This window comes from Hippichthys cyanospilos, chromosome 2 (genome assembly GCF_059441005.1).
Source record: "Hippichthys cyanospilos isolate Australia breed blue-spotted pipefish chromosome 2, RoL_Hcya_1.0, whole genome shotgun sequence".
In the NCBI taxonomy this organism is placed as follows: domain Eukaryota; kingdom Metazoa; phylum Chordata; class Actinopteri; order Syngnathiformes; family Syngnathidae; genus Hippichthys; species Hippichthys cyanospilos.
Genome location: NC_142370.1, coordinates 8,602,566 through 8,625,525, shown reverse-complemented (window position 1 = coordinate 8,625,525; position 22,960 = coordinate 8,602,566). Strand labels below are relative to the sequence as shown.

At 38.8% G+C, this 22,960-nt stretch overlaps 2 protein-coding genes across 7 annotated transcripts in view; one reads left to right on the top strand and one right to left on the bottom strand.

The window, feature by feature from the left end:
• LOC148427138 (cyclin-dependent kinase 17-like) overlaps positions 1-19,060 on the top strand; it is a 42,051-nt gene extending 22,991 nt beyond the window's left edge. For 4 of the 6 annotated variants that reach the window (XM_088402939.1, XM_088402932.1, XM_088402965.1 and 1 more), the window contains 14 exons: positions 1,437-1,562; positions 7,026-7,082; positions 7,164-7,278; positions 7,369-7,463; positions 7,524-7,586; positions 7,661-7,784; positions 8,760-8,880; positions 9,216-9,313; positions 10,134-10,239; positions 10,668-10,710; positions 10,819-10,909; positions 11,008-11,085; positions 12,832-12,953; positions 14,740-19,060. In XM_088402939.1, coding sequence (XP_088259065.1) covers positions 1,437-1,562; positions 7,026-7,082; positions 7,164-7,278; positions 7,369-7,463; positions 7,524-7,586; positions 7,661-7,784; positions 8,760-8,880; positions 9,216-9,313; positions 10,134-10,239; positions 10,668-10,710; positions 10,819-10,909; positions 11,008-11,085; positions 12,832-12,935 — 1,221 coding nt within the window. In that variant the 3' untranslated portion in view covers positions 12,936-12,953; positions 14,740-19,060. The remainder of the gene's footprint in view (positions 1-1,436; positions 1,563-7,025; positions 7,083-7,163; positions 7,279-7,368; positions 7,464-7,523; positions 7,587-7,660; positions 7,785-8,759; positions 8,881-9,215; positions 9,314-10,133; positions 10,240-10,667; positions 10,711-10,818; positions 10,910-11,007; positions 11,086-12,831; positions 12,954-14,739) is intronic. The other 2 variants (XM_088402948.1, XM_088402973.1) reach the window with 1 other exon arrangement.
• A 215-nt stretch (positions 19,061-19,275) lies between these two features.
• LOC148427137 (parapinopsin-like) lies at positions 19,276-22,758 on the bottom strand. The gene is made up of 5 exons (XM_088407713.1): positions 22,268-22,758; positions 21,000-21,090; positions 20,703-20,940; positions 20,397-20,639; positions 19,276-19,703 (listed from the first exon to the last, which is right to left on the bottom strand). The coding sequence occupies exons 1-5, from the start codon at positions 22,581-22,583 to the stop codon at positions 19,584-19,586; spliced, it is 1,008 nt and encodes a 335-aa protein (XP_088263839.1). The 5' UTR covers positions 22,584-22,758; the 3' UTR covers positions 19,276-19,583.
• Between the last annotated feature and the right edge of the window lie 202 nt (positions 22,759-22,960).

Genomic DNA, 22,960 nt, shown 5'->3' with positions numbered 1-22,960 from the left:
TGTCGCTTTCACTTCGCTGGCTTTGATGACAACATTAGCGAGCGGTAAGGCACTCCAGCCAAATGCGTGCTAGCAAACAATGGCAACGTACAATGCATGTTGATGGGAATAATCAACAGCGTGAGATCATTTGCAGGCAACATGGAGATATGTTGTACACTTTATACTCTACTGACATGATCATATTATTTTGAAGCACTCTATTTTGTTTACGATAAATGTCTTGCCTTGAGAAACAAATCACTCGACACACAAAATAAGTCATCGTTCGGGCAATTGTTGTCATTGTATGACCAATTGTTGTGCTTTGACATGCAAACGCACACCTGAGATATGATCGCCATACATATGACAGACATTGATAATCACAATATTGACCAGTGCTATTGTTCGTGTTAAAAACACATTTTAGCTTTTTTTTTTTCTTTTTTTTTTTTTTTTTTTGAGAGAGGTCCAGATTTTCCATAGGTTGTGTTCCGACATTCCTTTATTTTTGGTTCCAGTCAGCATCAGTTGTTTGGCCCTAATGCCAATCACTCAGTTGTCATACCAATTCATGCAATCTACCAATTTAAAATGAATTGAAATTGTTTGGTTTCCCATTCAAGTTTACGAGATACTAGAAATTGATCTAATTCTAGCTTCAATGTTTAAAAAAATTGAAAATTCATACCGTAGCAAGCTCAGTGTTTCTGCTGGCACATTTACAATGTAAATGTATGACCCATGATTTTCAGTTTTATGAACAAGGTTTTACAAAAAAAAAATTGAAACGCACTTGCATTCAACCACTGACTGCTGTGTGGAAAAACTTGGACTGGAGGTGCCTTCAGTGACCATTAACACAGCAGGACATCTCAAACATCACCCAAAATACTCATTCAATGCACTAAAAAGCAATGACTAATCTGTGAGCACATTGCAGAGGGTGTGGAAACAATTCATTATTTATATGACAAACCAAACCCAGAATAGCCGCATGTAAACTCAAGTTGCAGGAGCAGGGAATACAAACTTGACTACATTCTTATAAACCTTAAACATGTTATTCTTATTATTATTTTATTGTTGCTTCAAAACCAACAATCTATCATAGTTTTTCACTTGTAGCAATTCACCCACATACACATTTTCTTTTGGCAGCCACATCAGAAACTACTTAACTATAACAAACTATAAACAGGAAAAAACTATGTAACTTTTAAAGTGATTTATTAATTGTCAAGCCTGAAAGAGACCAAACGACCTGTGTAGCATAGGGGCCTAACTAGCCTAAAAGTTATCAAATGGAATCACTGCCTATGCATCTGTGAAAAGGAGCTGTTGTTTCCTTGCTTACACACTCACCCACTCGAGAAAAAGTGGCGTAATCTTGGGATTGTATTTTGGTACACTGGTATACTCAGAAAATGTCTTGTGTTCTCTCTGTGTTTCAGGACATAAACAAACGACTGTCTCTCCCAGCTGATATTAGGCTACCGGAGGGCTACTTAGAGAAGTTTGCCATGAACAGCCCGCCCTTTGACAAGCCCATGAGCCGCAGGCTACGACGCGCTTCATTGGTCAGTACTCAGCGGATGTGTGTGTGCATTTGTATGTACGTCTGCTAAGCAGCTGCATATTATTCGGCACGGCTGTGCTGTGCATGCCTGCTCAGGCACATCCTTGACCAAATGTGGATTTTCTACTACTTATGTCATGTTTACCACTAAGTTAACGCGACAAAATTGTTGTTACTCTGATAATAAAAGTAAAACGAGGAACAAAGTGAAACTCGCAAAAGTAACACTAAGTAAGAAAATTAACAAAAGATTAAAAAAAATTGGCCTTGTATTTTATTTACTTACTTCAACAGAATTATTCATAGTGGAACTCACCCCAAGAATTTTCTTTACAATAAGGTTCTATGCGCCTCCACTAATCTAAGGCTGGCATTTTTGGTTAATATTGTATTTGTATAGCTGTTAATTACTGTATTACTGTACTGTAATTTCACAGATTTTCTCCATTTTAGTGATTAATCATTTTGCCACCTATCGTTGCCTTAAAATGGCCACAGTCGCTCAGGCAACATCCGATCACGGTTCACCTTTTTTTTTTCAGTTAGGTCTCGTGACATTCTCAAGCTGAGCCATGATTGGATGTAATCTGAGTCCAAACACAGAAAAATGTATAAGTAGCAACACCTACTCCTTTTTATCCAATGGGGCAACCATTCTGCCAGTTGTTGATTTTAAAAAGATATTACAGTTGTTCAGAGATCAGGTAATGACCAGTCACAGCCCACCTTTTTGAGTTAGGTCATTTGACCTTCGCGTGCACAGCCATTATTGGTTGTAACCTGAGTCCAAATGTGAAATTATAAAGATTGCGTATTTGGAAAATCGAATAAGCAGCAAAATTCACTCCTTATCTTTTAGGAGCCGGCCATTTTGCCACTTGTTGTCTACTGAAGAAAATGTCACAGTTGCTCAGGGCTCGCCTGCTTTTATGAGTTAGCTCGTATAAAATCCGCACGCTGTTGAGTTTAGCAGCTTCATTCATGTTACACAAATGCAATAAACATCATACTGCTGTTTTTAAACTCAGCGTGTGGCTGCATACAACTTGTCCTTGTCAAGAATTTTTTTCTTTGTCGACCTCCCCTATAAATAAAAAAATTATGAAATGGTACACTCATTAGAAATGACCATTTAATTCTGGCTTACAGTTAACAATGGCTCAGTAGGAAATGAATGAGTGTTACGTGTCCAAGCCAAGAGCATTATGGGTAGGAGCGGGGAGGGGAGTTGCTTCACAGTAAGATGGAGGATGGGGAGAAATGGGAAAATATTCATGAATATGCAGAGAATCCCTTTATGCCTCATTGTGCTGCTACTGAATTAATGCTGCTCTTTCACAAGCTTTTTCTTTTTTTGTTGGTGCTGGAGACAGTACACCGAGTCCCTCCCCCAATTCATTCACATGTGAGCACAATCATCTTTCGGCTCATCATCCTGATTTACATTTTACATAACACGTTTTACCCACAGCCTTGATATTCTCTGACAAAGTATAAAGCTTCGACGCCCCATCATCCATTATGCCGCTTTTGTCGAGCAAGGCCAGTGGCCTGCCGCCGGCTGATGACTTGAAGCGCTTTAATGACGCAGCTATTTTGCAAAAGCCTCACGGAGATGAAAGGAACGGATCTTTGAAGCGAGCTTTGCGAAAAAGGCGAGAGAGAGGTTTTACCGTGGATGAGAAGGTGGCACGCGGAGCCTAGGAGACGTTTAACACCGTCAAAGACGGGCGTTCTTGAACGACTTTGACTTCTTTCGTTTATACCCCAAGATCAATTATTCATCAGATGTGCAATCCCTGCTAGGTTGAAACAACAGGGCACCTTGAAGCGAAGCAAAGACGATAGAGGCAAAGATGCAGGGGAGGGATGAAAGCAGACAATTCTTAAAAAGGGGTCCTTGCAATGTTAAATGTGCTAGCAAGATTTCAACGCAACAATCCTCCCTTATGTTGGTAGCATGACCTAATCGCAATATAGCGATAGTGGCACAGTGATTTCTCAATCGTCAACTAATCGACTATCAAAGTCATCAATGATTAATAATGTTTATTATGAATGGACGATAATGATTATATATTGATACAATCATTGATAATGATTCGCCACAAAGTATCAATACCAAGCTGCTACTTGGCCTTATTATAAGGTATCAATAGTATTATCTAACATTACTTCCCTTAGAGCGGTTTTACAATCACAAACTACAAAAAAATCACCAATTAGGTCAATAGAAACTTGCCATTAGTTCCTTCCTCTTCATTATCCTGTTTGGGCGGCTACAGGGTATGAGGGTCGTTAGCCCAAAGCATGAAGCAGTCTCACGATTACTTTCTACTTGAAAGCTGCTGTAACATTCCTGTGTGTGAACAAGGACGGACTTGGCCGTTGGTTCGGTCTGCTCGCTTCTTTTAAATAATGCCATAACAACCGCTGCTAACACTAGCTTCTGTTAGCTGCAACAGGCACTGGCTCCTAACAGCCAACTAACTTCCACCCTCGAGCACATCCTATTTACTGTTAATATTGTAACTAAGAATACAGCCAATATAATAATGCACATCTATACATCAGAACTCATCATCATAAATGAATACAAAATCTTAAACGCTCAATGACTTAAACACTGATTGGTAAGGTGGACTCTTAGGCTCACTTTCAAAATGTTTGTGTTCTTGTCCAGTCACATTTGTGATCAGTAAATGTAAGGCCACAAATGGCAAGCACACAAACGGTAATGGCCCATGGGCTTTTGAGTGCGCTTGTCCTTTGTTACCCAAACCAGCAGCAAGTCTCAGGTGTCACGTAGCATATGTGCCTGTTTGAAACCGGAATCAGATCTTTCTTCATGGTAACTCAAGCATAGGCAATGGCTATCACATTTCTTAGCTGCTTGTTGGCTTTGGGAATCAATTATTCACAACAGTCCAGTGAAGAATGTGAGCGATGCTGGTTGAGAGAGGAAAGGGTCATTTGTTTTGTTTTGTTTTGTTTTGTTTTTTTAATTCTTCAAACCACATACTTTCAGTGCCATGGATGAGAATTCTCATCATTTAAAATAGCAAAAACAATAATAAGTAATACAATTCTCATCAAACACATTTTTTATGGAGGGTAGCTGACTAATGCTTGACTAATGCTTACCTAATATAAGCCAATTGAGCGCTGTAGTGATAACTGTAACTGTTAGATAGCAGTGTTTCCACACTTACAACACAGTTATTACCTGCATGCAATTCAAAGTAATGAATGGAAATCAATCTTTCATGTGATACCACCCATGTTTACATAGACATAGCAAGCACTATTCTGTCGGCCTTGAAAGATGAAACGCGGAATATTCTGGTGTTTCCAAACTTTTGACTGGTTCTGTAAATAATTAATTTATATGGATATATTTTGTAAATATATATTATATATGCAAATTCTGTACAAATTGCATCTTTGAATCATTGAAAAGTGGAAAGAAAATGCAATAATGAATAGAAATAACTTATGTAAAATGTGCAAAAAAATATTCAATCCCATGACTTCCAATTTACTGGCCACAACCTGCTTGATGAAATATTGTAGCATGGTAGTGCTGTAAAATGTTGGTTGCTGCTTATTGACTGCTTATTTATGTGTTTGTTTATTGCATCACTCATGGTCTAAGACAGTTTTTCTTTTCTTTCTTTTGAGACATTGGTTCCCAACTTTTATTTGCAGTGGCTCCCTTTTTGGAGATTAATTGAATTTACCCCCAAGTGGAACAGTTAAATTCCGATGTATTATGTGGGAGTTGAAACAGGACCAAAAAGTGATGAGAATAAAAAAAATATATATATATATCACAATAAGGAATTGTCATCACATGTTTTGCTTTCAGCATTCACCTACTTAAGTGAAATCCTTAATTCAAGTGGACAGCTGACTGCATGATGCACATGCATAAAATGATGACAAAACAGATGGCATTTTTGCTTTGCATTTTAGGGGGTGTGGAGTTGCATCCTTTAAATATTTGTTTAATGCTATGAATAAAAGAGTTACCTTAAAATAGATGTAATTGTTTCGGATTCTTTGTGGCTCCGGTGGCTCAATTTTTGTTTTTTTCCCTGTGGAAGACAGTCAAAATGGCTCTTTGAGTAAGAAAGGTTGCCGACCCCTAAAATAAACACTCTTCCACCATCACACTTTATTTGCCGCACACAGCTAAATCCTTACTGCGGTTTGAATGAAGGATGGTCTGGTAATGGACTCCCTTCCCAGCACACGCTACATTTTATTGTTTCGCTTGCTTTTATGTTGCATCGGTTTTCCTATAACGTCACAGAGAGCACTGGACGTGAAATGAACTTGTCAGGTGCATTTTCAGCCCCACCCACACACAGTTGTGCGGCAGAATATCGCCATGGCAAATTGATTGGCATCGATACTGAGAGATGTGTCAGTTTAAGAGAATCTTGATGATGAAAACTAAAAGACAGACGGATGAGACAAAGTGACAGTGAGTGGGATAAATACTGGCAGGCTTGTGGCTCTCACAGCATGACATGGCTGCATCCGTCACTTATTCATTACCGCAAAACCCGAGACATATATTATACTGTCACGTCTCTATTATCCTCATTTGGATGTAATGATTTCATCCGTTTCCCTACACTGATAAATGCTATGTATTACCACTGGGCCCGGTTGCTTTACTCTGACCACTTTTTAATGGTATGCGTTAGAAAATCGTATTTTCTCAGAATATTATCACAAATACAGTTATTCATTCCTCAATAATGACGGGCGAGTTCCAATCCGAAATGTCTGGCCCTATTCTAAGGTTTCAGCCCTCACAATGGCAGCCGATACTCATATTGAACATTCTTTTGGAGCAGTTTTGTGGCAGTTAATAATAGAAAAGTTTTCAGATTTTTTTTTTTATATCTGAATATACATGTCTTCCTTTAAAATGTTGGCATTGTTTTGAGGGGAAAATGTGGTATAAATGACTACTCAGTTGAGTACTTTACTGGTATCAGTTTAAAAAGAAAAGTGGTATTGAACATCCCAAATCTTTCAAATTCAATCATTGGCAACTTGTCATTTACAACATCAGATCAGGAGGTGTTTTTTTTTTTTGTTTTGTTTTGTTTTGTTTTTTGTAGTGGTTAGGGTTAGGTGGTTAGGGTGGTGAGGGGGCAATAATGACCTTGAGGTACAAGTTTATTTTCTCATTGACCATCTTCTAAATATTAATTTATTTCAACTTTTCCAGTGAAATTATCTCTCTTTAATACTGTACCTCACCAAAATGGTAATAACGTAATTTAGTAGGTTAAGAATGTAACAGCTACTCATGACTTAACAAAATCCGAACATCAAAATGTACCTTAAAGGAATGCAGAAGTTGCCAAAAACAAATCCATCATCCACATTTTTGTTGTTTTGAAAAAAAAAAAAACATTATCCATTTTCATGTCTTTTCTTTTAGTCTGAAATCGGCTTTGGGAAACTTGAGACCTACATCAAACTGGACAAATTAGGGGAGGTGAGATGAAAATATTGCCCAAAATTGCAGCTATAAAATATGCCTTCCAGATCTTCAATATACTTTTGTTTGTTTTGCCAGGGAACATACGCTACCGTTTTTAAGGGGCGAAGCAAGTTAACAGACAACTTAGTGGCCCTGAAAGAGATCCGACTAGAGCATGAGGAGGGCGCGCCTTGCACAGCCATCAGAGAAGGTTTGACACCAGCGCCGGCAGCAGCTTTGCTTTTTCAGCTGACTTTGTCATTTGAGTTTGACTGACGCTCTCGTTGTCTCCCCTTTGCAGTGTCTCTACTGAAAGACTTGAAACACGCCAATATCGTCACGCTCCATGACATTATCCACACTGACAAGTGCCTGACACTCGTGTTTGAGTATCTGGTGAGTGCTAATATTGTGTGTTTTACCAATCCAAACGTCAACACTGCATTGTCTCATCAGGAGAAAGATCTGAAGCAGTACATGGATGACTGTGGGAGCATAATGAGTGTACACAATGTCAAGGTATGTCATTTGGGCAACCCTGGGCAGAAATCAGACGATGAATGAGATTATGAATCCGACCATCTCCCCTCCAGATCTTCTTATTCCAGCTGTTGAGAGGTCTGGCTTACTGTCACCGAAGGAAGGTTCTCCACAGAGACCTGAAACCGCAGAATTTACTCATCAACGAGAAAGGGGAGCTCAAACTTGCAGACTTTGGTATGGCCACGGCGAGAATGACAACATGACTTTTAGGGCTACCACTGGCGGCTATAAACGTCAAAAATTCATTTATTTGAAATTCAATTAATTCAACACTCTACACAAAAATAGAGGCTTTAATAGAGGCTCTTTTCTCACACTTTAAGTTGAAATTCATGCATTCATAAATTCCTGAATAAAGGCCCTGTTAGCTTTTTGCCAACAATACAGTTTACATCTTCTTGGCCAGGGGTGCTCCATGCTTTGGTCCCGGTCAACCAATCAATCACGAAGGTAATGTTGGTAGATCGAATGGCATGCAAAAAAAAAAAAAAAAACAGGTAGAAATAACACAGCTAAAAGCTAATTGCAAATGCACATAGGTAACATGTTATATACTAGTATTCTATTGATTTCACCAAAAGCACTTCTGTTATTTTTAGTATTAAGAATATTCATGTTTTTTTTACATTTATACCTGTGTATTTATGATGCGAGAGCTGGTGTGGGTGTTTCGATGGACAATTGTATAGTGGTCATGCTACGTATGCGTGCCTCTACCGTTCTCGCTCCCGATGCGGCCAAGCTGTTTGGTCTCCCTATATTATTCCGTTATTAAAGAAAAGAGTCACTTAAATGACTCAGTCACATTAGTGTTGTTTTGTATTTGTAGCCACTGTTCGTTGAAGGATTACGCTAACATTACTAACGCCAATCAGCATACTTACTTGTAGAGCTGAGTTGTCTGTGGCTCGTAATTGTCTCTCTCCGGGAGCGTCCATACCAAGAGACATGGTCGCGCTCCAAAAAATAGGTGGAGCGCAGGAGGTTGTCTGCTGTAAAAACATTGGGCATCCCTGTCCTTGGGACCAGGTTGATTATTAGTCACATATACAGTACATCATTGGACGTGGAGAATGAAAATTGTCCTGTGCTGAGCCAACTAAGTAAACTTTTCCATTATTCTTTGCTACTTTCCTTTCTTTAATTAAGGTTTGGCCCGGGCCAAGTCTGTCCCCACAAAGACCTACTCCAATGAAGTAGTGACTTTATGGTACCGGCCTCCAGATGTGCTTCTAGGCTCCACTGAATATTCTACGCCCATAGACATGTGGTGAGCGCGCACACACTCACTCACACACGCAAACGGTTCTTCATATTTATGCGAATCATATGTTTATGGAATGATTTCTCAGTAGATAGTTTCATGACATTTGAGTACCCAAGTATCATGTGCATAAATTGGTGCCATCTTTCTCTCAAAAACATTGTGACTCTTAAAGGTCTTAAACTCACATCCTGCCAATTGCACAATATGTTACAAGGGTGTCATACTCAATATGACCACCTGAAAAGTCAAATGTTTTAAAAATAATGAGCTTTTCAATATAAAGTTATTATAAAGCATTTGATGATTCACTCTGCTTATGTATGTTTGTCTTTGTGCAGGGGTGTGGGCTGCATTTTTTATGAAATGATCACAGGTAGGCCTCTCTTCCCTGGATCCACTGTGGAGGATGAACTTCACCTCATATTCCGCATCCTTGGTGAGAATGGTCTTCCCAATTCAGGACGTTTTCCATTTCGTTTGCCTCATACAAACGTTTTTGATGATGAAACAGTCGGCCTTAACTCTTTCTGGCGAGATCCATTTTATGCTGGTGTTGAATTTGTGATGTACAGAACCGTCTCTTTCTAACCCTAACCCTAACCCTTAAAAATATATTGTTTTATTTTAAAGTAATTCAATTAATTAAATTTCTGTCTATCTATCTATCCATCTATCTATCTATCTATCTATCTATCTATCTATCTATCTATCTATCTATCTATCTATCTATCTATCTATCTATCTATCTATCTATCTATCTATCTAGCTAGCTAGCTAGCTAGCTATCTATCTATCTATCTATCTATCTATCTATCTATCTATCTATCTATCTATCTATCTATCTATCTATCTATCTATCTATCTATCTATCTAGCTAGCTATCTATCTAGCTATCTCTTTATATATATATATATATATATATATATATATATATATATATATATATATATATATATATACTGAAATTATTTAGAGGTGAAAAATATCTGAAAAACAGAAGCAGATCTTTTTTTCTTTTTCCCAATTTTTTTCTGTTTTTTGGATTTTTTTTTTCCGTAAGTCATTTTTTTCATGTTTTTTTTGTTTGTTTTATGTTTTTTTATGGCAAAATTTTCCAAAAGACAAAAAACCCCCCCACTCAAATGGGAGTTTTTTTTAATGTATTTATTTATTGATTTGAACTAATATAAATGCAATACGCAGTAGTGTTGACTTGTGACTGGTCAATAAAACGCACCGTCAACTTGCCTGTGCAGGCACCCCCACAGAGGAGACCTGGCCTGGCGTCAGCACCAGTGAAGAGTTTAAGACGTATAATTTTCCCAAATACAAAGCAGAGCCACTTGTTAACCACGCTCCCAGGTATGTGTCTAGAGCATCACAAAATGAATGTGCAGTATAATGCCATCACAACATGCCAATCAAACATTATTATTCAGTTTGACATCAATAAATTAATTTGATTTATTGGCCAGCCCTACTTTACAGCGTGGAAATTTCATCCAGTCGACGGTGCGAGTACATGTTTTAATTAGTATGTTAATGAATGTGACATCATTCATATATTTATGGAGTCCTTTATGTGAGCTTCCAACTAAAGGTGGCAAACTGAAAAGCCGATATCCATAAATAAGACCCATCTGGTTATAAGGCCTCTGTCAGTTTTGGAAAAATATCAACGTGTTTTAAGTGTGCTTTCTAGTCGGAGAAATACAGTATTTCCTCACATTAGAGCAGAATAACGCTTCAACCTCAGTGACGCCTCCTCTCTATCCTTTGCTGCCACACAGGATAGACAACGACGGTCATGACTTGCTCTCACTCCTTCTGCAGGTAATCAACAAACTAAATGTGGTTAGAACATAATCTCCCATAAAGCAATCAAGCTTTCCGTAAATAAACCATGACTCTCAAACTGCTTATCTGCGTCCGTGATTCTAGTTCGAGGCAAAAAAGCGAATGTCAGCCGAGGATGCTCTCAGACACGCGTATTTCAGAACTCTGGGCGAGCAGGTCCAAACCCTGGCTGACAGTGAGTCAATAACCACCAACAAGTCATACTTGTACATACATATGCTCCATCTCCCCTCCAGCGCTGTTTTTTTATTTATTTATTTCTTTTCTTTTCAGCTGCATCGATCTTCTCCATAAAAGGCATTCAGCTCCAGAAAGACCCCGGGAAAAGATCCTCGGTCTTCCCAGAGTCGAGTAAGTCTCATGAGAGGGGAAACTAGAAGAGAAAGACAAACATTGAGGCTGACTTAGGGGGAATATGACGAGGGCAGGCCTCCTCTCTCTTTTTCTCTCTTTTCCTCTTTGCTTTATGTTGTCTTTCATGCCACTGTGTAGTCATTCAGTACTTGCCGAGTCCTAGTTTTCACTTTTGATTTTTCTATTGACGACTCATGTAAGACATTAATGTAAACAGGACAAGAAGCGGACAAGCTCTTCTAGGTGCTTAGACTGCATAAACCTCGATTGTATTTGCAAATGGAGCTTTCCTAGAAGTAATGGTCCCTTTCAATACTCCAAAATGCTTTGGGCTGGTAAAATAGTTTGCAGATTTATTGTAAACTTACTGAAGTGTAGAACTGACAAAGTGGAGCCAGCAATTTTGACTGGCACATATGTTCAATTAATCGCAAATAATTTTGAATGTATTTACAAATACATTCAATTGTATTTGCATATATGTTTAAATGTATTTGAATGTTTGAGAGGTTTTCCAAGTATGTCCAAGTATGTTCAAAAGTACTTGCAAATAAATACCTTCGAACATACTACATATGAGATGATACAGAATAATACTCAACTCTTTAGCAGTCACCGGTAACAAAACTAAGTACTCATACCATTAGTACTTTGTATACACAAAATTTCCCTGCAAAATAAAGACTTAACTATTCTAAATTCAGAGGAGGGGATTTTACTTTTTTTTTTTGCTGGTCCGTCATTTAAAGTCTGCTTGATGCATGGACTTCAGGTGACATGGGTGGTGACGATTATCGCAGATTAAAATTGGCGTATGAAATCCACAGTTCTGTCAGTCTTAGTCCATCATTTAAAAAAAAAAAATAATAATAATGCTATATTATAAAATAAATCCAGAAACTGTTTTTAAATCAACAAAACAATATATTTTAAGGTTTTTGGTGGCAATTTGATTAAAAAATAATTGGAATATTTAATTGTCTTCAGATAGTACTTTCCACAAATCTTCTTTATTCTTAATTTCTGAATGAAAAGATTGACTGATTTATCCGACTGTTTTGTTGACATTCCCTTTGGATGCATCACTGTATGCTTCTATTCTATGCGCTCTATAATGTGGTGCGCCTTATATATGAACAGAGTTTTATAATGGGCCATTCTTTAAGGATTTTCTTTATAATCCGGTGGGCCTTACAGTGCGGAAAATACGGTACCATATTTTACCATGAGTTGCATTGGCCCAGTCTCTGTTAACAGAGGTCTTTTTTTGCATATGACCATCTACAAAATCCAGTGAGTTATAATGTCTTGCTCCACATCATCAAAAACAAACCAGTGCAGCAAATAGTCTAACTTAATTCAACTTCAAATTCACACCCAAATTGATGAGGTTCCTGATTAGTTCCATGTTTCAGTAAGTTTGCAATAAATCTACTGTAAAAACTATTGTAATTTGTAATTATGTAGATATGTAAAATGATTTGCAGTGAATGTTGAAAGGGTCTGAGCGCAACTGGACATCAAGAACCGTTATCGGGAAAATGCCCACAAACCAACCGACAAATTCACAGTCTGTGTGTGTTTGTCCTTGTGTGTCTGTCCCTGCTGTTGTGTCCCTAAAAACTGTCGCCCTTTCTTTGTCCCTGCACCCATTCACCCTTCTATCGCAATGTTCATCTTTTCCTAAATATTTTCTGTCTCCCTCCACATACTTCTTTATTCCCGACCCGTCACCCTAAAAAGCCATGGCCCATAAGCTAGGCTCCGCACCCTCGCAGTACTTCCAGAGAGAAGCAGCCAATCCTCGGCCTCAGAGTCACAATCTCTCCACCACTTCCACTGGCTGACTGGCCACTACCATTCTGGTAAATACGGTCTCTTTCACACTGTCTCTATCATTTTTTCTTTTTTTGTCACTTTGCATCTTTTCTTCTCCACGCTCTTTGTTGCAAAGCCACGTTCTGTGTGTGCTACTTAATCAGAATGATGAATCTCTACCTTCCTTGCAGGAGACTCCTTGCGATTGTCTTTACTTTCCCTTTTGGCTCCATCTTTTTCTCAAATTTCACTTAGCCCATCAGCCTCTTTTTCTCCGAGCAAACCTGCTTTCAACTTTTCTGTCAGAAATGAAATGAACAACAGTGTAATGGTCAAAAGGAATCTGATGGGGAGTCATTTAATTTATTATTATTTATTTTGTATTTGTAGTCCTCTTTAGGTTTCTCCAGTGAGCGATGTAGTCTTTTTGTTGAGTCTGTAGGTAAGGGCCTGAAGTGAAGTGCTGTGTCTTTCTAGGTAGTGGCATGGATATACCTTAGTGTGGCTTTTTTTTTTTTTTTTGAAGTGTTTGATTTGATAGATGGTGAATATATCTACATGGGGTTTTCGATTGATCGAATTGATGTTAAGTGATTTTAAATGGGGTGATCGAATTGATTTTCAGTGCATATGAATAATACAATAACATGAGGAAATTAAGGAAGCAAAAAGTATGAAACCATACGTAACAATAAGCATGTGAATGTCAATTTTGGGAAATTATGAGGTGCACCACGGCACACCCAATTATAAGGTGCACCACGGCACACCCAATTATAAGGTGCAATACTCCACTTCAAGGGAAGCAAACTAGAACAGCAAATAAGTCAAACTCATTTCAACTTCAATTCTAGATTCATCCCTATTAAACTTGTATTTGTACAAATATGTAAGCATTTGTAGACTGAAGGAAAGTACTGTATTTTTTGGACCATAAAGGTATAAGTAAATAGGAAGAAATTCAAATTAAAGATGGCGAATTGAAAAGTTGACCCCTGATTATAAGGCACACTGACAATTTTTGAGAAACAATATTTTCAGTGTGCTTTATAGTTTGAAAATTATGATCATGTGAGGAAATTAAGGTAGCAAATAGTAGAAAACCGTTTTTCTATTTTTAGAAGCTGCACCTGGTTATAAGGCACACCCGGTTGTAACATGCACATCAAGGGGAAAAAAAAACAGTGCAACAAATAAGTTCAACTTCATTTTTAGATTTCAACTCCAAAATGTTTATACATATGTACTGTAAAGTACTGGACTGTATTTCTCAGCCCATAAAGTGAATTATAGTCAACAAGAAGCAATTTGAATCAAGTGTAGTCATCCATACTACTAAAAATTAATATAAGGCGCACCACTTTGAATTTATTAGCCAATTAAAGGATTTTAAGTGTGCCTTTATAGTTTGAAAAATATGGTAGTTTTAAATGAAAAATTCTGATACAATTTGTCAAAGCCTCATTGTTTACTCTGAGGTTGTCAGTAATTGGTTTGCACTGATATGGTTTTATGTGAATTAGTAAATATTTTCCTAATTTTTATTCCCCAACATTGTATTTTCCATTTATTATCTGCAATCAACCCGTAACGCCATTGCTGGTGACTAAATAAACTTGCTTGTGGTCCTTATATCCCATATCCAATCCTTAAAATGAATTTCTGCGTTGAAATGTGCAGATGTAGCGATAGCGCAACCCATAAATGCTGTGGGAATAAAATGTGCTCGATCACATACTGGTATAACCTTTACGTAAATATTCAGTAGCTGTATTTCCAGTGACAGTCTGTTTCAAATTTTCCCCAACATGTATGTCTGTGTCTGTCCCTCAGCTCAGGGGAAGGGCAGACGGCAGAGTGTGTTGTTCTAGTGGTGTCGGATGGCCCCGGAAGCGACAAGGTCCAGGACCAGAGGGGCACACAAACCATTCAGCGACCACCACACCGCACGTTCTGAAGGAGCGACACACTCTCACTCGGAAGAAGAAAACCATTCACGTGAACAGATCTGGGACTGAAGAATTCAGACGCGACTACACAATAATGCTCTCCCCTGAAAGCAGAAAACAAGACTCTTGAAAATGTGTGCAAAGTTGGAGAGTTCCTGATTCTCCTTGCTGCTATTACCGCTGCTCTTCAGATGAGGGCGCTGTTGATGTGGCCAGGCACAGGAGTGACAATGGCCCCTATTCATAATTTAACTTCCTTAATCTTAAGGTCTGGTTCCACTTCTGGACTGTTGCTGTACATAATTGGACTAAGCTCTTCTCTTTTTCTCATGAAATGCCTCAGTCTCAATCCAAACTCGAGATGTTGCACCTCACCTTGGCCCTTTAGTCCATGATTTGGAACACGCTTACACATGAGCTTCATTCTCTAGCTCCATGCCGCTGGCTTTTGTGCACACACAAGCACCACTGCTTTTGGTTCACATGAACGTCAGATGTGTGTTATCAGCAGAGTTTACAGAGATGAACTTTAGCACCTTACTGACCTCTAGAGGTCAGGGACACTCAATGCTGTACTTTACCTCATCTGTAGAGTTGGGTTATAGGTACGCCTCAGATAGTAGAGTGATGATCAATCTAAAGCCCCTATCCCACGGAGTTGCAAACGCTGCCAAAGGCAGTGAATGTAAAATTCACAACTAAATAAGAGGTCGCCGTCTGTCATTTTGTGATAAAACGCACATTTTGAGTTCAGGGTATTCTCTTTGGGTCACACTGTTTATTGGCTTGATCTACACAGGGACAGATTTGTTTTTAAAATTATTCAAACAAATACATTTGTGATTTTTATGTCTTTTTGTGAAATGCAAATATTCGCGATTTCTACCTGTTTTACAGACCTGCAAACACGTTCACACCTTTGTTGGTGGTTCGTGGTTCGAATAAATAGAAGAAAATCGAATATATGTAGATCTCAACAAATGAAAATCGCAGGTCTGTATGTGAATCTGAAAAGTTTAGGTAAATTGATGGTGAAAATAGGAAGGGAAATAATGTATCTGTCTGATACATACAGGATGGTGCAGGCCAAACCTTGTCTTTATAATCATCCTTGATAAACCGAATCTGAAAATGGGTTGTAAATCATTGGATTTTCTTCAAGGAAAAAAAAAAATCAAGTGTCTCAACTCATTTTCCACCTCTCACTATTGAAGGGTTAGGGTCACATGGTACTTTGCGGACAGAATAATGACATACCTGTCTGGTATTGAACATTGCGACAACCAAGACTACGAACACTGCCAAAACGCAGAATTTTGCGTTCAGCAACGTTCCCAGCTCAGTGGGATAGGGTCCTAAATGATAAACCAAAAAAAAAAAAAAAAAAATCATTGAACAAACTTCACGAGGTCACTTCAATCTTGAACAATGTCAATCTCGAATCAACAAGTTAAAGAAAGTGTACAAGTCCTCACCTGCTTCTCCTTAGATACCCCCTTTGCCTTGACTCACAATTTATTGTGTGTGATTTTACAGGCGTCGTTGTTGGACTGTTCTTTGCACCTCATTTTACCTCTTTGGATCACCAGTTAGATGATTCAACAGCCCCAATCCTTTCCAAGACCAGCTCCATGTGCAGTGTCTATTTTTACACTTGATTTTCCTCTATGTAAATAAGATCTTACTTCTCGGAAGCAATGGTATTTCCAACAAATGGTATTTCTCAGTCTTTGCTGTGCTCCCGCTGTAATAGTTGGCGACTGGCTGGGAACGTGTTGCACATTCCTCAAGCTCAGGACTTAATTGCTTGTGTTGTTTTTGTGTCTGCAAGGTGGTGGCTGAACCTCTGTGAATCCCTGATAGAGCAGGATTAGTTGCCCTTGAGTCCCCTCGTAAGGCTTTAATATGAAGTATCTTTGATGCGCCAGTTCTTTGTCTTCACTGTAATTTAGACTCGACAGAAGCGTGGAGCTGCCAATGCGGACTAAAAGTTTTTGACTGGCGTACTCATTCAAACACACTTGAAAATACAAATACCTTCCAATGTATGTTAATGTATAAGAACATTCTTGCAAGTACATTATATATATATATATATATATATATATATATATATATATATATATATATATATATATATATATATATATATAACCTTGCGAGGATAAGCTGCTCTAGAAAATGGATGGTTGGATCGTATTTATGTACTTAAAAGTGCAATGCATTTTAATATGTTCAAAAATATGTTCACTGTACTTGCAATTATGTTTCAAACATTTGAAATATGCATTTATATGTATAGGTATTTATTAGGGAGGTTTAATAGACCCATACAAGGTTCTTAGACCCATACAAGTATTGGTACACATACCTATTCTACTTGTAGTTTTGATACTTCACTCACCCTCCCAAAAAAAAATAAGCCAAATCATTTCAAAGAACGACATATATCCTGTTATAGCATGCTGATATCTGGGATGAATTACTTGCATATGCCTAGTATTTTAACATAATTAAATACTCAACATATTTAGATACCTGTACATCGGAACTCAACAAATATGTTCAAACAAGTTTGCCTGTCCAAAATGCTGGCTTCACAATAGCAGCTCCATGCTTCTTTAAGACTCCATTGAGACTACCTAGTCTGTATCGGAAAACATCTTGAAACACGTTTGTGTACTCCACACTTCAAAGTTTTCAAATGATGCGTGAAATTGCTGGAAAAGGAACGCGACCCGATGAGTCCAATGTTTGCATGACGTGAGCTAATCATCATCACACCAAGCATCACATTGACCCCAATCACCTCAAAAAGGAAAATTAAATGCAACAACGATGTGATGCGGTGCTTCGGGACCAAATGGCGACTTGAGTGTGTCCAGTGCAGCGACAGACATCAGAAGTCGTTTGCCGGGGAGTCATTGGGACTTGAAGCACTCTGACGCAATGTTGTTTTGTATTTCCTGCTGCCAGAAACTTCCAAGCACACAACCGTTTCACATGCCGGTGAACTATCGTGTCAACATGTACTGTAGCGTTGAGATGGATTAGACTGGAGTGTCGCCGTCTTCTGGCGCTGACCTGGGATCAGTTGGGACTGAGGCGGGATTCCGGGTCTGTGCCAGTCAGGACCGCTCCTGGCCCGGACTCGTGTGTGGCAGTATGTATGTAGCATGTACATAGATGATCGCTCACTTTGTATATATAGAGAAGTGTATAGGTTTGATACAGCTATTCACATTCTGCCCTTTTTTGTGTTTCTTTAAATGAAAGTCATAGCAATATTTCTGTAATCAATAAAAAGCCAAGGTAGGGCGTAATAGGGTGAACAATGATTTTTTTCGAGGGGTGACTGTGAATGATTAAACTGTGAGACTTGACAAAGCGACTAGGGCGTTTATGTTTTTGCTGTATAACATGCAAACGTGTTTGAACTAAAAGGTCGACACTTCGAAAGGGTCGCAAAATACGCCTAGATTATTTCTGGGTGGTTTTTTTTTCAGTGAAAGCCATAACGGTGGTAAGAAAGTGATGAAGGTTTAGTGATGCAGAGTGGTTAATCGAGGAGAAAACAGATGTGTGCACCAAATTCAAAATAAAAGTTCTGTTATTAATAAGTGTTGTTGAATGTCTTGACAGAAAATATTTGAAATGCAAATATTAGGAATGACATCTCTGGCTGTGGCAACAAATTCTTCAAGGTAAGCAAATCCTATTTATCATTATAAATGGGAAAAGAAACGTACAGGTCCAAAGCTTCATATTAAACTACATATAGAATTCACATAGAGCTGCACTTCTTGAATATTGGTTTTTCTAAACCATTGAAAAGGAAAATAAAAATGCAGAGGGCATTTGGTTGCACAAATGTGCAAAACCTCCTTAAAACGGCTGTATATGTGTCCAGGATTGGGCAAGATAATAAATGTGATTTGTATTTAAGAAAAAAAACAATATGAATATTTTCTAAATCTTAAACTCAGTTTTGCATGTGTGGCAGAATGCTGGATGGTTACGTGACAAGACGTGTTTACAGTTGTTATAATAGTTAATTTTGGCTTTTGAGTAGATTATGAACAAGGTATAAATAGCTCTTTGCCTACAGGCTATGAATATCAAGTTTAGGTTAAAATTGCTTTTAAATCATTTGTGTCTGAACATTTTGGAGAGATGTTTTTATAAATAAATCACCTATAAACAAATGTCGGGTTTGTTACTGTTTCTAGCATAAAAAAAAAACTTTATTTGTTAGGTATATGGCCTCGCCCAAGTTTAGCGTTACCCAATCACATTTAAACTCAAGACTCAAAATGAGTCTACTGTAGAGACACACATGTAGACTGCTATTGGTTAAGTCAAACTGAGTTTCAATGGTTTTCAGGCTTTATTTAATTTTTTTATTTTTGTGGGGGGGTTACATCACTCCAGATAACGATTTTTATTTTACACGTAGAACTTGTAAAAGCACTCAAAAGTAGACCTCATTAGGTCATACTGGTGTTATGTCTGGCGAACACCTCCTCCTAAAACCCAACCTCTTCATTTGTCTCCACTGTTGTGTCTTTGCAGCAAAGTGTAATGCATCCCACCAAAATACGTGAGACACTTTGGAACGGTCGGGATGTCCTCAACTAGGGACAACAGGACTCGGTATTGAAGTTGTAGTGAATCAAAAGAAATAGGTACACAAAAGAGTAGACTGACTCTCCAGAGGATATAATTGTGTCAGGGATCTCTTTGGTGTTTTGGAGTGCTCGTCACTGTAGTTTCAACATCAGATATCTGTGCTTCTGATGTCCAGGGGTTCCATCCACACAGGATCGTAGGAACAGCATATGTTCGAAACTGGAAAAAGACCAACAATTTAGTGATATGACATTCCGCAAACAAAGTTTTTGAAAGGCTCTGAACGATGGCGCTCGAATGTTTGGAAGGAGCCGTGGATCATCCATCCCGACGTTCAACCCCCACCCACCACGCACTTCTGTAGAGTACATTATCTTAGCATATTAGTAGCATCCATTTTTAAATGGGTTGTTTAGCTTTTGTCAAAACATCTGAGATGCAGTGTACACACCTATGCTATCAGATCAGATGACGTTTTCTTCATGTTTACTTTTAGTACATAAGAGAGAATAAGAAGTTGTTGAATGTTTATTTTTAAACTTTTCCACATGTCAAAATGAAGCAATTTTGGGCATAATTCCCATCATACCGACAAATGCACTTATCACTTGCAATATTTTAGAGAAAAGCAAAATTAAATGTCCATCAATGAAGTATGACATGATTTGCAATATATAACTGATCCCATTTTTTTTTAATATGGAGTTTAACATGCTTTAAAATCAACTAAAAACATAAAAGAGGCTGTTTTGATTGGTTCTTTTTAGTGAATGTTTCATGAATGGATTGTTCCTAGAGCCAAAATCCCATCACAACAACAATTATGCATGGGTTGATTTATTAGGGCGAATGTGGATTTCTGATAAGCAATGCGAAATGTGAATCTCATGAATGTGATTGAGGTTGCTTTACCTGTCTATTCATGAAGACGTAAATGATGGGGTTGTAGACAGTGCTGCTTTTGGCGAAGAAGATGGGTATGGTTGCAGTCAGCGGGTCCATTTTTATAGTGGGATCTATGATGACAGCCAGGGCCATGCTAGCATATGGCAGCCAGGTCACCAGGAAGGCCAGCACCATGGCGACAACCATACGTGCCACATGCATTTCCATGCGGTGGGTGCTGCCAGTATCACACACCTGCAGCTTGCTCACCTGGGATGGACATGTCATCACATCAGTACACTGAACATAAAAGTTGCATTTTTCAGTTCACACCTGCCGGAGGGTCCACAGGAGCCGCACGTAGGACACCATAATGATGCAAAAGGGCACAGCAAAGCAAAGTGAAAAATAAATGATCATATAGGACATATTGCCTTCATCCCGGCCGGACCAGTTGGGGGCACAGGAGGTTCCGATGCCCTCCAGCTCGTAACTCCCCCAACCAAAAAAGGGCGGCGTGTTCCACACGAAGGACCACACCCAGGACAGCACCACGCCGGCGATTGCATGCCTGAGAAGGACGCGATCTTGGATTCAGCTTCTTTCTTTTGAAAGAATCGGGATGACTACCTGGTCTGGAAGAGGACGGAACCCATTGGATAGCACACCACGATGTAGCGCTCCACCGAAATGACTCCTATCGTGCACAGACTTGCAATACCTGTGAGTGACAGGAGGAATCAAACCGTGCTATATACACCGCATTAGATTGCCTTAATCTCCTCACGTCTATAGGAGCGGTATTAAACATTAACCCTTCTGTGTTATTTTGTCCAATCCTTTGATACATCAAAGGCATTTCATGACGAAAGAAAAGCATGGAAAGAAGACACAAGGGAGCTAAAATTTTAACATGGCACGACTACTTAGTTAACACACTATCAGGAGCGTGTCTACCCTTTGCTAAAACCTGTGTGAATGAAGTGGAAGAACATGACCCAAAAATGGTCAAAATACTGCAAAAGGTTTTAAATACAAAGAAACAAACGTACAAGTACAAATTTCTGTTGTGCAGTATAGTGATTCGCAACCTTTTTTCAATATACCCCTTAGATTTCTCGTAAACAGTCCCAAATATATCGCGGTTTAAAGTTTTCAAGATTCAAAAGTTTTACTGTCATATGCACCGTAATACTACACAACGAAATTCGTATTCTGTTCACTTGCCCAAGCAGACTACATTCCATAATCGAGCAAATAATAAAGTAGGCAATAAAACTAAAAACAAACAACAAAAACAGGAATAGAACAATAAGGGCAGCAATAATGAACCTCTAACTTACATTCTGAGCATATTATGGAGTAGATAGAGTGGAAGAAACTGTATACGTATGAGGATGATAGTGCAAAATATTATGTATTTAGCAACTTTCCTGCACTGTGCAGCATTTCTCGTTGGAGGTTGGAGGAGGTGACCAACCGCTACCAACAGCTACAAGTGACTCAGGTTATGACGATTATAACATTAGATTCAAATGCCAAATCTACTGCTTTAAAATGTTTGCGTCATTCAGCAGACAGTCAATAAAACATCAGCCCGTCTGAACAAAGAACCTTTCACTTATCATACACGAGAACTCTCTGTGTATCTAGAATTAGACGACTTTCACAGGTTAGTGAGTTCAACAACACAGCCGTATATCATTCTCTTGTCTTTGACTTCTCTTTCAGTTGTTTCCACTTTCCACACACTCTATTACAGACCGCAAGACTGCTCTGTTAGACTTGTGTCTTTGAAGCTTCAAACATGAAGAAACCCCAAAAGACATTCGGTTCTCTAGACTAATTTATGGGTCTCAGCTAAATCCTCAAAATTTCCACCTCTCGGATAGACTCACCAAAAAATGCCACAGCAAAACCTTCCAAAATGCAGCCTACTCGTCCAAGACTGAAGTGTCCCATGGCGGTGGTCAGTGTGGTGGGCAAGCCCCCAAACAGCGCACAGCCCAGGTCACAAACAGCCAGGCTGACTAGAGCGTAGCTGAGGGGCTGCCTCAGCTGCTTATGTCTGACCGTCACCACAATCACCAGGATGTTGAAGATGATCCCCAAAACAGAGAAAACACCCATGATAGCGGCCAGTATGGTGTAGACCTCCACTTTGGCCACCATGCTAGAGGATGACGAGTTGTAATGAGGACTCAGCTGCACCATTTTAAAAAAAAATTAGTAGCCCATTTCTTACAGCGAAACCATCTGAACAAATTCAAATCGTCCAGGAGTCAAGAAAGCAACCTCGCAAAAAATAAACGTTGTGATGATACTGTTTCAGATTTGGCATCCAATATTAGAAACTACCTTTCTATTGTAGTTCCAAACATGCGGAAGAAGTAAGTCTCTGAATGAGTCTGCAGAGAGCAAATCCAGATCATGATATTTAGTTCCTTTCTCTCTAATCCGCAGATCCAGATTGTGAGGACAATAATTCTGCCTAATATCCTGTAAGACTGCACTTCCCATGATTGTGGGTGCATAGGTGGCCTATGCCGAGTCACGTATCACCTGCTTTGACCCAAAATCCTTTTAGTCAC

Coding starts and splice junctions, on each gene's coding strand:
- LOC148427137 (XM_088407713.1), bottom strand. CDS start 22,583: ATGGTGCAGCTGAGTCCTCATTACAACTCGTCATCCTCTAGCATGGTG. Junction 21,091..22,267: donor TTTTGCTGTGGCATTTTTTG/GTGAGTCTATCC, acceptor TGTCACTCACAG/GTATTGCAAGTCTGTGCACG. Junction 20,640..20,702: donor TCCTGTGGACCCTCCGGCAG/GTGTGAACTGAA, acceptor TGTCCATCCCAG/GTGAGCAAGCTGCAGGTGTG.